The sequence below is a fragment of the Sarcophilus harrisii genome, chromosome 3 (assembly GCF_902635505.1).
Source record: "Sarcophilus harrisii chromosome 3, mSarHar1.11, whole genome shotgun sequence".
NCBI classification, from domain to species: Eukaryota; Metazoa; Chordata; class Mammalia; order Dasyuromorphia; family Dasyuridae; genus Sarcophilus; species Sarcophilus harrisii.
The window spans coordinates 259834950-259852239 of record NC_045428.1 but is presented as its reverse complement, the minus strand read 5'-3'; the positions used below and the strand labels follow the sequence as shown (position 1 = coordinate 259852239).

At 32.4% G+C, this 17290-nt stretch overlaps 1 protein-coding gene across 9 annotated transcripts in view; it reads right to left on the bottom strand.

Moving 5' to 3' along the window:
* DMD (dystrophin) overlaps positions 1–17290 on the bottom strand; it is a 2285006-nt gene that overhangs the window by 1484443 nt on the left and 783273 nt on the right. For all 9 annotated transcript variants that reach the window (XM_031963631.1, XM_031963630.1, XM_031963635.1 and 6 more), the window contains one exon: positions 11060–11235. In XM_031963631.1, coding sequence (XP_031819491.1) covers positions 11060–11235 — 176 coding nt within the window. The remainder of the gene's footprint in view (positions 1–11059; positions 11236–17290) is intronic.

The following is a 17290-nucleotide window of genomic DNA, read 5'->3' as shown; positions in this document are numbered from 1 at the left end:
TAATAAATAGCATATATACATAGGTATAGTGTTCTTGTTTGGTTTTCTGGTGGTCTCTGAGTAGTCTTCATTTCTGTAGAGTAATCACCACAAGAATAACCAGGTGTTAAAGTCTTTATTGTCTCCTTGCCTGGTGCTTAGTTAGCTTTCTCCTGGCCTTCAGAGGGGACTTGGTTCAGTGGAGAAAATTCAGGAGGACAGGCCAGGCACCATAAGGTGTGAAATAAAGTGAGTCTGAGTCCAAGGATTTGTGCTTCAGCCTCCAGTCACCCCAAAGGTGGAAGATGGAATGAATCTGTCTCTGCCTTCCTATGGCTTATATGCTCTACACTGAGTATAAACCAATCACTATATCACTAGGAAACCATTATTTATTGTAAAATTAAAATAATCATACTGAACTTAGAGAACTATTAATCACCATACTAAACTAGATAACCATTGTATCATCAATTCCACTGACTTAACACCTTGTAAGAATCCTAATTTCAGAGTTCTGGACCATAGCATCTTCTGCTTTCTTTTGTTTTAGAATGTAAGTTAGTCACCCTCTCCATGACTTCTCAAGGAGGTGAGAACCCCAAAAGGAGGTGATCATGCCTTCTCTGACTCTTCAAAAAAGGGGTGAAAACACCATAAAAGGAGGTGATCACACCCTTGCTGATATCTGAGGAAGGGAGATGAAAACCAAAGGAAATAAGGAATCAAATCAGATTAGTGGGTTTCTGAAGCATCTTACTTGAAACAGGTATACATAAATCCATTAACATGGAAATTATTACATAAGCACATAGCAATATAATGTTCTCATTTATTGTCCTGATTCAGTTTGCCTAATTGTTCTGCTTCAGTTTATAACTGTTCTGCTCAGTCCTAGGAAACCACTCCTCCTTCTTAATCACAATATTTGATAAGGATAAAAGATCATATGTTTTAGGATATCAGAATGCCTCTCCCAAATCCCAAGCTATAAGAATATCAGATACCATCTTATCAAGATGCCTCTCCCCATCTCAGGGTGCCTCCCCCTATTATGTCATCCCCTTCTCCGGTGGCTCACCCCACCCTGTCAGAGTCCTGTTCCTGCTCTCAGCACCCTGACTCCATCCCTGCCTCAGTCTACCCCCTGAGTCTGAGCCATGTGTATACATGTCATTGAGAACTCACATTGTTGGCTGCATTCTTGGAGATGATAGTCTCATTCAGCCCTGGGACCAAATCATGGATACATTTGGTCCCAGTAAGTCTCTCCCTTTTAAATAAATCATTAAATACTCTCAAATCTCTATCTTGCCTCAGTTTCTCTAGCATTACAATAGCACATGTAGTAGTGATGTAACAAACAACATGAATCAACATGAAGAATTATGCAAGTCCATAAGTCTTGGAAATAGTCCAACACCAATCTATTGTCTATTACTTCATGTGTCAGGAAATCTAACGATTCCTGCAAATTTTGAAGTCCTGTATCAGTCTTATCATGTCATGGAATCCAATGATTCCTGCTGGTTTTGAAGTTCTGTAACACTCTCATTATCAACCATGCTCTTTCAGTGTCAGATGTTTCTTGGGTCTTTTCCTTTGTTTCAAGGTTTTTTCTCTTCTTCTGTCTCTCTCCAGGTGCTCATTGGCACCCATCTGATTCCTTCTCCATCTGTAAAAATATAAGCAAACCCTTTCTCCCAAGCAGTTAACCTATCTGGTCCCTTCTATTCTCTACTTTCTGGATCTCTCCACATCACTTGGTGATTATCTAAGGATAGTGGAGCTGCTTGTAATGGACACTGCCCTTCCAGTGGGTTATAAAACCTGTTTGCCAGAGCTAATGCATCTTTATCAAAAATTTTAAAAATAATGGTATAGAGAGCTAAATTTAGAAGTTCTCTAGGGTTACCTGTAGTTCCCCCATTCTTTTGATTTTGCATCTTAATGTCTCTACTTTGCCTCTCTACTACATAGGCCTATGTGAAAGACACTTTATTGTACTTCTACTATTAAACACTTTAAAAGTACTGTCTCATTTGATCTTCACAACAACCTTGTAAGGCAAGATAGTTATTGATATCTCCATTTTACAAATGAGAAAACTGAGGCAAATAATGGGTATTTGTTCAGTGTCACAGCTAGTAAATACCTAAGACTGCATTTGAATCCAGGTTTTTCTGACTCCAGTCCAAGTACTCTATCCATTGTGCCACCTAGCTGTTTCTATTTAATTATCTATCCCAAAGGAGTGATATTGTCAGTTAATCAATTATTTTCTAGTTACTGTGAATTTTCTTGGTCAAAGGACTTTAATTCTCTCAAGCAAACTAAAGAACTTCTTCAAATATTGTTGTACAATTGTAAGAAAAGTTATTGGCACTTATTTTACACTGGTTCTAGATATCATTTGGGACTCATTTGGAAGTGAAGAGGAGAGCTCCTCTTTTACCTGTCTATGGCTACTAAAATGCAAAAGTACATAGAAAACAATTAGAGCATAGAGGTCTTGTTTCTAGTATTTTTGGTAAAGTGGCATGGCCTTAATGATGTCCAAGATACATTAAGGAAATATTTATATATAATTTTGCTATCAAATAATTTATGGAAATTGAAATGAAGATTCTCTATAATCACAATAACCAACTATTTAATTTCCCCCCCCAAAGAAGTACCCATTTGTTTCTGCCTTTCCAAAGGCAAAACTTTCCAAAACACCATCCAACCCTATGGAACTTAAATAAAAAATAGCTTCATGTACAGAATTTTGTTAAAGTTTGTTTGTTTTGACAATCTAAATAAATTAATCTACACAAAACTCTTGCTTTGATTCCTTCCTTATGACATGGAATTAAGCCTGAACTCTATGCCAGGCTATGCCAGTACAAGTACAACATCTGGGAGTTTCTATCAAGATGGACATTCTTTGGGTGGGGCAGTCTGTTTCAATTAGCTAGTCAGAAGATGATTATTTATTTGCTACAGAAACACACCCTGTAAGGACCGAACATATACACATACACACACAAACACACACACACACACACACACACACACACACGCACATATCCTCAGCTCTTTGTGTCTCTTTTTCATTTCCAAACCAGTGTAAATAATTTATGGAAAAGGGATCAGAGATATATGTAATTCTTAGATAACTTGTTTAAAATTAGACATGTATATATAGAGTATATAATATACAAAATAACCCCCCCCCAAAAAAAAAAAAAGTCTTCTTCTCTAAAGCAAACTGCTTGAAAATTACATTAGTACTGTACAAACTCCCAAATTCCATGACAACTCCATAGAAAGAATCTTGGGTTAATATAGAATTGTTATTTAAAAAAATCTATAAGATATATTATAATTCAAAAAGAGTTTGTGTATTGCTTCTGTGGCCATGTCAGAAAGACTTTCAGTCAGATTAAGACCTTGAACAATTTCTCTTACTTGAATTTTTAAAGAATGGGTAAAGACATTATTTCCTTATGGTTCTATTTCCTAGATACTATTTTCTTTCTTAGATTTAAAATAATATTATGGCTCTTTCTTTACAACAACCTTTTTATTCTATATTAGAGGTACAGATTTTACATTCTTTTTGTTTGTTTGATTGGCTAAGAAAGATATGATACTTTGGTCCCATAACTTCTTTCACTTGTGCTTGGCACTCAGCACGGGGCCTTTGCCTATGTAGGACATTTAATAAATGTTGAATTTATTTGTTGAATCCGTAGTTAGAATCCCAAGTTGCATCATTAGAAGAAAAAAATTCAAAGTAAAAAAAGTAGGAACAATGAAAAGAAATTAAAAGCTAATAATCTGCCCCACTTTTGAGATGGCCTTTCAATGAGATATTTCTCCAATTCTAGATCCTGTCTAGAAAGTCATGGAAAATTCCATTTCAGATATTGACTTCTGGGAGAAATCACCAAGAAAAGGATGTTGGTGCTTCTACTCTTTAGCTTTGCCTTGGATTTTATCAGCTAAAGAAGTTTTTTAAAACATCCCTCCATGAAATAGAAACTGCTTCAGTCTTGGTGGGAAGCAATTTAAAGTTAAATAACCTTAGTGTAAATGCTCACTGATTTTAAAGACATTTTAATGCTTTTATGTGTAGAGTTTTTAAAGTCTGAGTGGCTTCCAGCCAGGGTTCAGAAACTGTTCTGTGCAAAGATAGAAGTGATTCTTACCTGATATACAACTGCAACCACTTCCCTCAGGATATTCAATCATTTTCCATTCAAAAGCACCCTCTATGTATATATATACACACCCAATCAATTCCTCTTTGTTTTGGTCTTTTAATTGTCTTTTGGTTTTCTGTGATTGGCTTAGGGCTTATTACCACAATTAATTTACAGGACTTTTGGACAACTCTCACAGTAAAAAATAAACCAAAACAAAAGCAATATTTTGACTTTTGTTTTTAGCAATTATTATATATGCATATATATAAGGGGAGGGAGAAGAGAATGGCCACTAGGAATATAAAGAAAATAAAGATGATACTGTATAAGTGCAATGGTGGAGTTTTTATCCTGCCCAATGAATATAATTACAGAAGGTTCTAATTGAATCAAAATATAAACTAGATGTGAATAGTACCTTAATCATTTTAAAGGAGCAAACTACCTTGATCATTGGATGAAGGCAAAAAACACATAAGGAATATTTTTTGATTTGTTGAAAAATTAATTTATGCCTTCGTTGAAAGATTAAGTTATGCCTATTTTTCTAGGTATAAAAGCCGCAAGCATGTTTGAAACCAATCAGCATATACACCAATAAAGTCATCAATATTCCAGAGTGTCTAGACTTTCCAACACCTTAAGGAGGCAAAACCTTGCATCTATGCTGAAGGACAAAAAGAAGGGGAGCAGTATATCAAGATGAAGTGTAACACTCTATTCCAACTATTCCGCTGATTGTTTCATTGTGATCACACTGTATTCATACAGAAGCATGGAGAGACAGATGGAAGATATAGTAATGTCCAATACCCTAACCTCTTTCCCCTCCCTTCCCTCCCCCCCTGCTCGTTGCCATTGCCATATATGCTTAACAAATTTCCATTCTAAAAATTAATTAAGCCTGGCTGAAAAGCAATGAGAAACTCCACATAGGGAGCACTGTTAGAAATTCCACCCCTTTAGATTTGCCCTTAGGAAAATAAGGTGGCAAAATATTCTGCCATTCTCTAAGCCCTGTGGCAACCAATGCTTTTGAGAGTTAGGAAAGTAATCCCAGAAAGGGTATTATATAAAAATAAAATGAATGAATGTGGGATATTCAGATTGACATTATTTAAGACAGTGGCTAGTTTTAACTTTAAAATACATTTCCAATGAAATAGGATCCAACAAGCTCTTTTTTTTTTTCAACCCCCTAATGTGAAAGGCATTATTATAGATGCTTGGGATTAAAAAAAAAAAAAAAAACAACAACAACAACAACAACAAAAAAAAAAAACACCAAACAAAACAAACAAACCAATAACAAAAAAAAAAAAAAAAAAAAAAAAAAAAAAAACAATCACTATCCTTCAAGGAGCATACATTCAACTTAAGCCATCATATCTCCATATTCATTTCTTTAATAAAACTGATATACAAATAACAGACAACTACTTTAAAGAAATAGTGAAGGTTCACCAGTTTACCTTTGCAAAATACTTCAAAATGTACAAAACAAGTAAATAATCAATTATGTAACTAATCTAGTCTGGTGTTTTGTTGGTTTGTTTGTTTTTGCTAGGCAATTGGGGTTAAGTTACTTGCCCAGGGTCACATATCTAGAAAGTTTTAAGTCTCTGAGATCAGATTTGAACCCCTCTTGACATCAGGGCTGGTTTTGCATATAAAGTTTAGGTTCTTCCCTCAATAATGAAATAGTGACTAGAAGTTGGCAGAACCCTGATCATATTTCCTAGACTTATAATAATTAAGGGAACAGAGAGATGTAGCTCTTGCCTTATACCTCTTCTCTCTGAAGAGAGAAAAATGGTCAAGCCTCTACCCCTACAATTTCCTACTTTCCCTCCTGAAAGGTAATAGTCTTCTCTGGAGAAGAGTGGGGGGAAAATAGGCTAGAGATGTCTATTATGGCTCTCTTTCAGTTGTATCCCCGTATTACACATAACATATAGGACCTCACAGAACATGGGACTTTTTGATATATAACTAAAAATATTTTGTAGATGTTAATGGGTTTTAAGTCAGTCAGAGAGTCAACTATAATTTATTAAGGATGGACCATATACCAGATATTTTGCTAGGCATTGGGAGCACAAAAGGAGCACCAAAAATTAATACAATTCTGAAATACCATTTCAAACTCATGAGACTGGATAAAATGACCAAAAAAAAAAAAAAAAAAAAAAAAAAGGAAAATAACAACAAATGCTGAAAGGGAAGTGGGAACCAATGCTGTCATATTTTTAATCACTCTAAAATTATTTATTTGTAATGTCATATTATTAGAGAAAATTTTGTTAATTAAAAAATGCTGTTTGATGTTTAGTTTATGTATAATTTTGCTTTGTATTTATAATACTAGTACATTTATTTAAAATTCAAAAATAACTTAAAACTACTAGGAACATTATTTAGGCCTAATTTCTTCTTGGTTAGATCATTTATAAATTTTCATTAGTCACTGGACAATTCTAAACAGGTTGAAGGAATATGGAGAAAAATGCCTTAAAATGTACTTTAATAGGGGGCACTATCCCAAGAGATTTTAAAATAATCTTACTGCACAGAAATAACATTTGAAGATTTAATATTTTCAAGGAGAATACTACAATTGACATATTTTTTAAACCAAGATTTTTCGTTACAGGGACTCCTTCAAGCAACCAAAACTTCTAAGCTGGAACTCTAAAACTAAAACAAGTACTTGAACTCAAAGTGCAACAATAAATACCTCCACTGTTTATATCTTACAGGATTGGTTAAAAAAAAGAATTTTTAAAATATCTTTTCATCCAATGCCCTTAAAATGTGAGATGATCCATATCAACCTCATCAAAAACTGAATAAAATCTTTTAAAAATAAAGATAAGAAAACCTACAATTTGCAGTTGTGTAGGAAAACAATAGAGGTGTAATATTTCAGGCTACATAGGAAAAATGAAAAATAGGGTCATAGTACATCTGAGGAACATACCCAAGAGAAGAATTAAGTTCACATGTAGGAGAATGATTCATTTACAAATGTCACTGCCTTCAGAAGGTGTCAAAGTCTTGTTGAAGAGATTCTAGAGCAGGAAAACTATAGAATAATCAGGAAGCTGTTTCTTCCGTCTTTTCCCTTTCCCTTCCTGTACATACTGATTTAATTAATTGGGTAGTTAAACTGAATAAAAAAAAATTAAAGACTCCTCTAAAAGTGAAATCATTGGAAACCAATATCCTAAACAAATGCCAGATTAACTGGAATGACAGCAGTAGTTTTGAGTTACCCTGTCTGATATATATATTGATTTGCATATACAAAATAATATTAATTTACTTCAGTGATTCTTAGCAGTAAAATAATAATAATAATAATAATCTTTGATTCAGTACTCTAATATCATTTATTCTTGGAAAAACCATTTAATTAATACATATTACATTATTAAATCATAGTTATTAAGAAAACAAAAAAAATACTTCCATCAATTTAGAAATTCTAGTATGAATTAAGCCTATATTTAAAACAAACCTCAGGTTTACAATAGAGATTATGAATTGGATTATGTCTAATATTATTTTATAGACTTTTTAAAGCAATTGGATCTATGTCAAATTATTAATTAAATAGCTATCAAGAATAGCTAGATTTCTAATATACTTTAAGATTTGTAAAGTGTTGTACATAGTCTATCTCGTAATCTTCTTAACACTAGTTATCTAGTTATTATCATCATCATCCCTTGAAATCTTTTCTTACTATTGGGAAAACTGAGGTTAAGAAAGGTTAAATTACTTACCCAGAATCACCCAGCTATTTAGAGAGATCTGTGGCAAGATTCAAATTCAAGTTTTCCTAATTAAACACCCAGTAGTCTATCTAGTGTGTCATTCTAATTGCTTCATGTCCATTCTTCAGAAATAGGAAAATGAATTTTAATACTGACAGTTGCAGGGATCCTCAAACTATAGCCCGCTGGCCAGATGTGGCAGCTGAGGACGATTATCCCCCTCACCCAGGGCTATGAAGTTTCTTTATTTAAAGGCCCACGAAACAAAGTTTTTGTTTTTAATATATTCTGGCCCTCCAACAGTCTGAGGGAGAGTGAACTGGCCCCCTATTTAAAAAGTTTGAGGACCCCTGTAAACTATCTAACACTTAAGAGCTATGAAGCATTCCATATCTCATTTGCTCTTTATAACAATCCTATTGTATAGTTTTTGTTTTGTTTTGTTTTTTGGTGAGAAGTTGGGATTAAGTGATTTGCCCAGGATTACACACCTAGAAAGTGTTAAGTATCTAAGACCAATTTTGAACTCAGATACACCTGACTTCAGGGCTAGTGCTCTACCCACTGTGCCATCTAGCTGCCCCTGTACAGTTTTTAAGTGCTTCACTTTTACAGCTGAGTGAGATGAATGATTCAGGGAAATTTGAGTCCTATACTTAAGGTTAAACAGTATCTGGAAGTTGAATGGTTTGTAAGCAGTTAGAAATCTGGAGCTAGAATTTGGGTCAGGTCTGCAGACAGACATTTGGAGTCATTTACCTAGAAGTGACAAAAAGCTCTGAAATTAAGTGAGTTATGTAAAAGATGGAATAAAGAAAGAAACAGAACTTCAACATTTACAGCTAATTGAGAGGCTCATCAACAATTTAGTTACAGAATGATAAACTTTTTGATCACAAAAACTCTAAAATCATCTGCTAATTTTTTAGAGTTATGATCTCTGCCAGGTGCCCTCCATACTGAAAATATTGGAAAGTCTTGTACTATTGTACATTTACAGCTGAGGATGGAAGGAAGGAAATTAGAATAGGGGAGGAAGGAAATTAGAATAGGGGAGGAAGAAATTAGTGTTTGCAATGGCAGTGGAAAACCTCGGTTGTACAGTAGAACAGACAAAGGAAAAATTGGATATGTCAAGAGCAAGTCACAAAGTAATATCCACACTGTTCGCTAGCTAAATTCATAAAATACATTTACTCTATTTACACATTTCAGTTGCTTACATTTTCCTATGCTGATGTTATTTTGTCTTTGCATTAGCATAAATCTCAGTTATTTTAAGTATGTATCACTGCTGGCTACAATGCTTCTACTAGGTATCTCATGGGATGAAGGATACTATTATGCACATGTCTAGAGACAATATGCTAGGAGATAATTTTAACCATTTTAATCCAATAAAAATGTACAAAATGAAAAAAAAATTTCAACCATTGAATAAAACTCTTTGAAATGCTTAATCCTTCTCTATTGTTTTATTTTCTGAAAGTTCAAATATCTGTTGAAGTTTGGTGAATCATTCTGGTGAACTTAGCCTCTTCTTTAGTCATTCTGCTTCAACCATTGCAGAAAGGAACTCCTAATAACATGAGGAACATGCAGATATGGAAAAATCATGGAATTTCCATTGATTTTCTCTCTGCTTTTGCCCACCCTTTATAATCAATGTACATGGTCATTCTTGTTTTCCGAATAAATGTATTGAAAGTCATAGAATATTTGATAGAGATTCTCATAATATCATTTATAATATCATATATAATATAATTCTGCTGTTCATTTCTTGGGAAATTGTACCAGACATCCAAATGAAAATAGTTAGAAATAGAGAGGATTCATACAAATCAAATCTGAATCTTGAATAAACTTACTCTAACCACAATGATAATTTGAACCTTTGACCAGCAGATAGAATGCCTCAAAAGTCAGAAAAATATTGAATATATTTTATGGTGAAAGTATTTTTCCTTCTCTGTTCAAAATAGCTCATGCTCTCTTTTTAGGCTTGTATTCTTCCTTTTTGTACCTTTACCTTCTCAAATTCTAATATCAAGAGTTCCGTCTACATAAGCCTTTAAATATATACTATCTAGAAACACTATGATTTTTAAAGATTTCTTTTTTCTAATTTCAAGACCTTTTTAAATTGGTTGGGCAAAAAATATCCAAAGGAGATTAAGATTTTCAAAATAATTAAATTAGTTTTTCTATAGATAAAAATTTTAATTATAAAATTAGTATGTTAATGCGTGTTTTAAACAATGCAATTAATCCATCTATAATGTTAATTCTAATATAATTATAAAAGAATCACTTTTAAAATCATGCAAATTAAAGTACATTAAATATGAAACAAGAAGGAATGAGTACTCTAATGTCCCTTGATTTACTATCTACAAATTAAAATATATATATATATTCTTACATACTAGCAAAATGTATCCTAACCTATTGGAGGTATGTTCTTCATCAAAATGTGTCTTTGTTATTACAGAAAAGAATTTTCTAAAATGTGAAACAATGAATAACAAAAGGACTTTGTTAATATATATATGTATATATGTGTGTATATATATATATATATGTATATATATATATATATATTTGTTGAGGAAATTGGGGTTAAGTAATTTGCCCATGGTCACACAACTAGGGAGTATTAAGTGTCTGAGGCCAGGTTTGAACTCAGGTCCTCCTACTTCAGGGCTGGTGCTCTATCCATTGCACCAACTAGTTGCCCCAGTTAAAAATATTTTTAAGAAACAAAAGGAAGAAAGCAAAAACTGGAAATATTGAAGTTGTAATTTATTATTTGTGGTTTATTCTTTTGACTAAAAATATTTTAAAAGTAGTTCTGATTAAGCTGAGTAATGATTCCTTAGGAAATTTTAAAAGCAGTTTCATAATTTCTTTTACTAAAATAATGATAAATTATAGACACTCAAGACACACACACACACACACACACACACACACACACACACATATATATATATATATATATATATATATACATTTAAGTACAAGAAATTTTAACACCAAAAGAAGTAGCAAATTGATTTTCTGGGCCACAATTAATCTTCATCATCAAAGCAAATATCTTCTCACCTTTTCCTAATTTCTGAATCCACAACAATCTGCCTCTTCTTTTGGGGAGGTGATGGTAGCGGCTCCTCTTTGGCATGCTTTACCAGGATTTCTTCCCTTGTGGTCACCATAGTTACAGTTTCCATTACAGTTGTCTGTGTTAGAGATGTCTGAGTGGTGGTGACAGCCTGTGAAATCTGTGAGAAGTATTGAAACAGAGGTCACACATTGCTAGAAAGACTGCTTAAAGTGGCAATAGAAAATAATGAGAAAGTGCTCCTACTTGTTGGTGGACTGACCATAAGTTAAAAAATAACATCATGTTGTATTTAAATCAAACTGTCTTATGTGACTTAAGTTACTTTGGATAAAATAAGTGGAGAAGGTTTTTATCAGTTAGAAATATCGGAAGTGTGTTTTTTGTTGGGAGTAGGGGGAATTAAAGTAAATCATTATCATTCCAAAATTGTGTACACTCCTTTGGTCATACCTAAGTCTTTAACATGCAGATGAAAAGCTGGGAATGGTCACCAGTCATTAATTCAGATGTCTACAGAAGCATCTCTCCATTTTTCTCAATTGTCAATGCTTAGAATTTATTTTCCTTCCTCCCTTCCCTTTTACCTCACCAGTGCAGATCCCAATGATTCCTGGGAATCCCCCTTTTTCCTTCATCCTTGTCTTATTCCTCACCACCACTCACTGTTAGTCCAGTTAGTTGGGGTGATTCTATGATACAAACACAGAGTACAGATACAGGTATAGAGTACAGACAGGAAAGGGGAAGGGAAATAAGGAAACACAGGCACATCTCTGAAACTGCACCAGCTTATTGCTCTTACCCATAGTCTGAGCCCAAATCTCAGAACTTGTTTCAGAAGCCATCCTAGCTTCTACAATGCAGCACCCAGTACAAACACTATTTAGGTGTTTGTCTGACATATAGGACTGAAATAGTTAAGGGTGGACCAATAACTACAAACAGATTTTTCTCTCTCAGGACTATATAGTTGAATGAAGGAAGAAAATAAAAAATAAATAACTAAAATTCAAACAAGAAAGACAAATGCAAATTCTGAGAAATTTGTGAAGGGAGAAATAAAATTCAATTGGTACACAAGAGGGATTCTAGTTTTAAGGGAGAGATTAATAAATGAAGGCATATAAAAAAAATCCAAAACTGATATAAAACAGTGATTATACAATGAAATCAAAATACCAAAGACTAAGAGAGGTATGAAGGTGGAAGGAAGGAAGTCAGAATGAAAAAGGGAATGAAGAATAGTCTAATTTGTTTGGGGAGTAATATGATGTGAAGAAAAGAATTAGATTGGTGTCAGATTATAAAAAAGGTTTGAAATACCATAATAACTACTTTCAGCTTGATTTCCCTACAGAACTAAAGTGAAAAGATAGAATATTATGGAAACTTAAGTTTTCTCATTGTTACCAATATAAAAAATCCTCAGAAAATCTCAGAAGAATAACATTTGTTTTAGTCAAAGGAGAGAAAAACTTGGTTAAATTAAACAGGTAGTGAGAATGATAACTAAAATAGATGAGCCAATCTTTGAGGTTAATTAACTGCTACAACAATTTCCCTTTCTTAGAGCTCTACTTAGCTGTTGGGCTTCCTTATGATAATATAGCATTATACTTAAGGAACTCAATTCAATAGTACAAGACTTTCCAATATTTTCAGTATGGAGGGCACCTGGCACAGATCATAACTCTAAAAACTTAGCAGATGATTTTAGAGTTTTTGTGATCAAAAAGTTTATCATTCTGTAACTAAATTGTTGATGAGCCTCTCAATTAGTCTAGTTCCAAGATGACAGATCTGCATTTTGATAGTAGTTCTTTCTAATGTGGTAACAATTCCAATTTTTTTTTGTCTTAGAGATAACCAAAGTCAACTCACCATACCAATAAGGCATCCAAAGAGAATTTAGTAATTAACTCCAAATAAAAATTAGGTAAAGTAATATTTTGCAGAATATTCTGAGAACCCAACTACCATTTTACAATATATTTTCCTGTCTTCTAAGGAACAGATTTAACAAGTTTTAGAAGATAATTTCTGTATAAATTGGGAGATTCCTGTATAATAAATACAGAAGATATGCTAATGTGAATTTTTTTTAGAGAAATAAAATAACTTTTGTTTTAGTTATATATTTCCAAGGTTGTTTGTTTGTTTGTTTGTGGGTTTTTTTTTTTTTTTTTGGTTTATTACATTTTAATGAAAGGATGGTTCCTTTAAACAACTTTGCTTTTGAATCAATAATATAATTATTATTGTATGCCATGTAATTTTTAATATTAATAAGTAATGTAAATAAAATCATCTCTTTTTTGAAAAGCAAATTATCTATATCTCACTTTTAAAATAGTATGTTAACAAATAGCTAAAATTTCTAGTTGAAAGAATATTAAATGATTTAAATAAATTTATAGTAAAAACTAATTATAAGTGACTTGCTATTACATTTGTGTGTCAAATCTCAACTCCTGTGCTCAAATAAGTGCGTAATATAACTCAAATTATCACCTAGAAACCTTAGTGGGCTGATATATTCATGCTCCATAACACTAGTCTTTCAAGACTGGTTGTAATTTAAAAGACAATAGTAAGGATAAACTTATCTGTTATAAAGTAACCATTATGTTAAATGTTTCTAGGATCAAAAATTGTTATTATTTCTATATGATAGGGAAAATGGAAAAGAACTAGTTTTTTCAGCTACGTAATATCAAAATGCATATACCATTAATAGAACTTTAAAAATTCAGGGAACACAAAAATATGTATTTAATACAACTGCTCACCTCATATACTTCTTTTACTTTCAAATGTCATTTAATATTCATATGAATGTGAAATAATTGCAAATATAAGAAAAGTAAAACAAAAATTATTTTGTTTATAAAGATTTAAAATGCATTCTTTAAATGACTATTAACCTTGTTTTTATTTCTTTAAGATATTTTAACCCAGGAGACTTAAGCAAATAGAATGTGTCCAGATTTTCACAAAGAAATTGGCAAAAATTCAGATTTTAAATTTGTTGAACAAGAAGAAACACTGATTATGAGATAGCACATTTAAGTGTTTGAATGGTCAGACTAAAGACTCAAAACTAATATTTTATGGTGCTATGTTAATTTGAAGGAGAACTCCAGCAAGGGGCATTGCTATCTTGCTCCTGAATTGTTTTTGTATAAAGGTATAATGTCTAGTTTTTCTAACCTGAAGATAGAACAAAGTTGGGGAGTATATGCTAATATAATGAATGACAGAGTAAAGAACTAAAAAATAACCTCAGCAGAGCAGAACACTGGGTGAAATAAATGATAAGCCAAAAATCTTAAACTTTTGTTCACAAAATCAATTTCACCACTATGAAACAGAGTTTATTGATCTTCTCCACAATTTATTTGAAAAATAAGAATGAATGAATTGGAAGCTTGAAATCATTCAACAGTGTCATAGGATGGGAAATTAAAAAATAATAAGGCAAATTTAGATAGTACTAAAAGAGGCACAGTATCCAGGAATACAGATATAATAGTGCCTTTGTAATCTGGCCTTGTCAGATCATCTCTAAAGTCCTATGTTCTGTTCTGGGCACTGCATTTTAAACAGGATGTAGATATGCTGGAAGTGATCCAGGGAAGTGTCACAATGATGGAGATGATGGAGCCTCTAAATTATTGTATATTAAAAATAATTGAAATAACCAAAAATGTTTAATCCAGAAAAGACTTAAAGGAGACATGGTAACTATCTTTAAGTACCTGAAAGACTATTAAATGAAAAAGGGATTAGACTTTGGCCCCAGAAGGAAAAATTAGTAGAAATAGAAGAGAGAAATACATTTAGGCTTAATATTAAAGAAATATTTGCAAACAATAATAATCATTTTTAATGGAATAGCTGTCTCTTTTGTCAGGTATATTTTAGAAGAGATTATTTGTCAGGTATGAAATGGAATAAATGGCCATTAAGGCTTGTTCATCTATGATTTTGTAATTAGGAGATCAATTCATACAAACTTATTTGCATATAATTCTGAATAGAGAATTTTCTATTTAAAAAAATCTAATCTGATAGAGATACAGATTCTGGAAATTATAAGGCTGTATTAAAGTTATATCAAACAAATTCTCTAAAAAAGTTCTGGTATCTATAGCTTTACTGATCTTAATCAAAAGAAAAGAGATAATTGGGAGCTAACCACATTTATCAAAAACATAACTGTTTAACTTCATTGGACAGCATTAAATTTAATTATTATTCAGAGTATAAAGGAGTCCTGAGCATTAGCTCTGCTATTGACTAGTTGGATATTTTGGGGCAAGTTTCTCAAATGCTTTGAAGCTCATTTTCCTCATCTATGAAGTAAAGAATTCAGATACTACTAAAGGATGCTTTCTGCTTAAAAATTCTGTGATTCTTTGGCTTATTTCTGCTCAGGTTAAATTCTTATGGAATTCTAAATATCGCAGCAATGTCTTAATCTCAGAGGCTGCTAAAATATGATGACAAGATAATAAAACTCCTCTTTCTAAGGATCTTCTCTTCAAAGCAGATTGACTTCTTAAATTATTTTATTTTTGTCATAATGAGTATATAATTAAAACATCATAAAGTTGCAATACCCAGAATCAAAATGATAGCTTTATTATATAATAGTGAAATAACAAATAAAAATTCAATAGAAACATGAGTTCTACAAAGTGCAAAATTATAAACTTCTTCATTCCTGCTTAAGATGGATACACCTTCACTGTAAGTGGAGCATAATTATGAATTACATTTTGCAGTCTCAGAGGTGCAATTAATTGAGCCAGGCTATTCCTTATCTCTTAATGTCAAAGATGCTGATAATTTTCTCCCCTGACTTAGAAACTGGGTTAAGGAGGTGTTAAAACTGTGAACACCATGCAGCAAATTTCAAGGCCACAATTTCTACAAGTTTCCATCTTCAGGGTATTTTCTGGCTATTATTTGTAGTTATGAGCCCAAGCTCAATATAATTCAATAAACATGTATAAAGCATCTTCTATATACCAACATAAGCATCTTCTATACATCTACTTTATCATTTGGGAATTTTTAAAGCAACTAAATTGCCTTCCAAAACACAAAGGAATATTAAAATGGAACCAGCAATTACCCTCTTGTGTACTTCAACACAGGTTTTTATACCATGGTAGCTCTACTAATTTCTACATTTTTTTCCTGGGAGGAAACATGTTGTAACTCAATTTTCTTTGTGAAACATAATCTTTAACCCCAGCATTCTTCCTGAACAGTACATTAATCCTTCCTATTGCTCAGAGATGTAAATAAATCTAACAACGAGATCCTTGCACATTTTAAATGTGGAATAATGACATCTCATATTTTATGACCAGTTATTGCTAGCTTGATAAAATACTATTAGGAATGATGAGTAAGTGATAAAAAGATAAAAACATGCATAGGCAATTTTGTTTTACATTGTGTATATATCAGTGTGCATGCTTAAATGTGTTATAGATGGTAAATCATTTCGATGGATGCACCACAACAACAGACTACATCCCTAGATTGTATTTTTAAATTTTCTAGGTGTATTTAATCTGGAAAGATGTCACACCAATACAATAAAAGCTCATTAAGAATCAAAACAATTCGAAATTGAATTCACCTTCATAATTTGAGATTCTACAATATGTTGCTATTTATATTTAAGCTTTCCTTGATACTTTGTCAATATAGATAGATGGATATAAACACACATAATTGAAATACATTTTATATATACACATATATACAAATGCACACACATGTTTGAAGATATCCACAAGTAGATGTATCGATACATGTGTGTATATGTATATATATGTATATATTTCAGCTCATATCAATTAAAGGAAACCCTATATTTTTAATTAATGAAAATAAATTAAGAAATTCAATTGTGGGAGGATATGAAAATTGATGTAATAGATTTCTGGGATGGAGTCAAGATGACAGAGTAAAATCAGGAAGTTGCTCAAGCTCTTCCAGTTTCCCTAAAAAACCAAATTGAAACAGAGTTTGATGGAATAAAACCACTCTCCAGCTCAAGGGAAACTGGAAAAATTTCAAGAAAGGTAAGTCTCACAGGGGTGAAAAGAATGTCCTGCTCAGATAAAATCTGGCATGCTGTTGAGAGGGTCTTAAAACAGCAAATCAGCAAGTAAGATGCTCAGTCTTGGCTC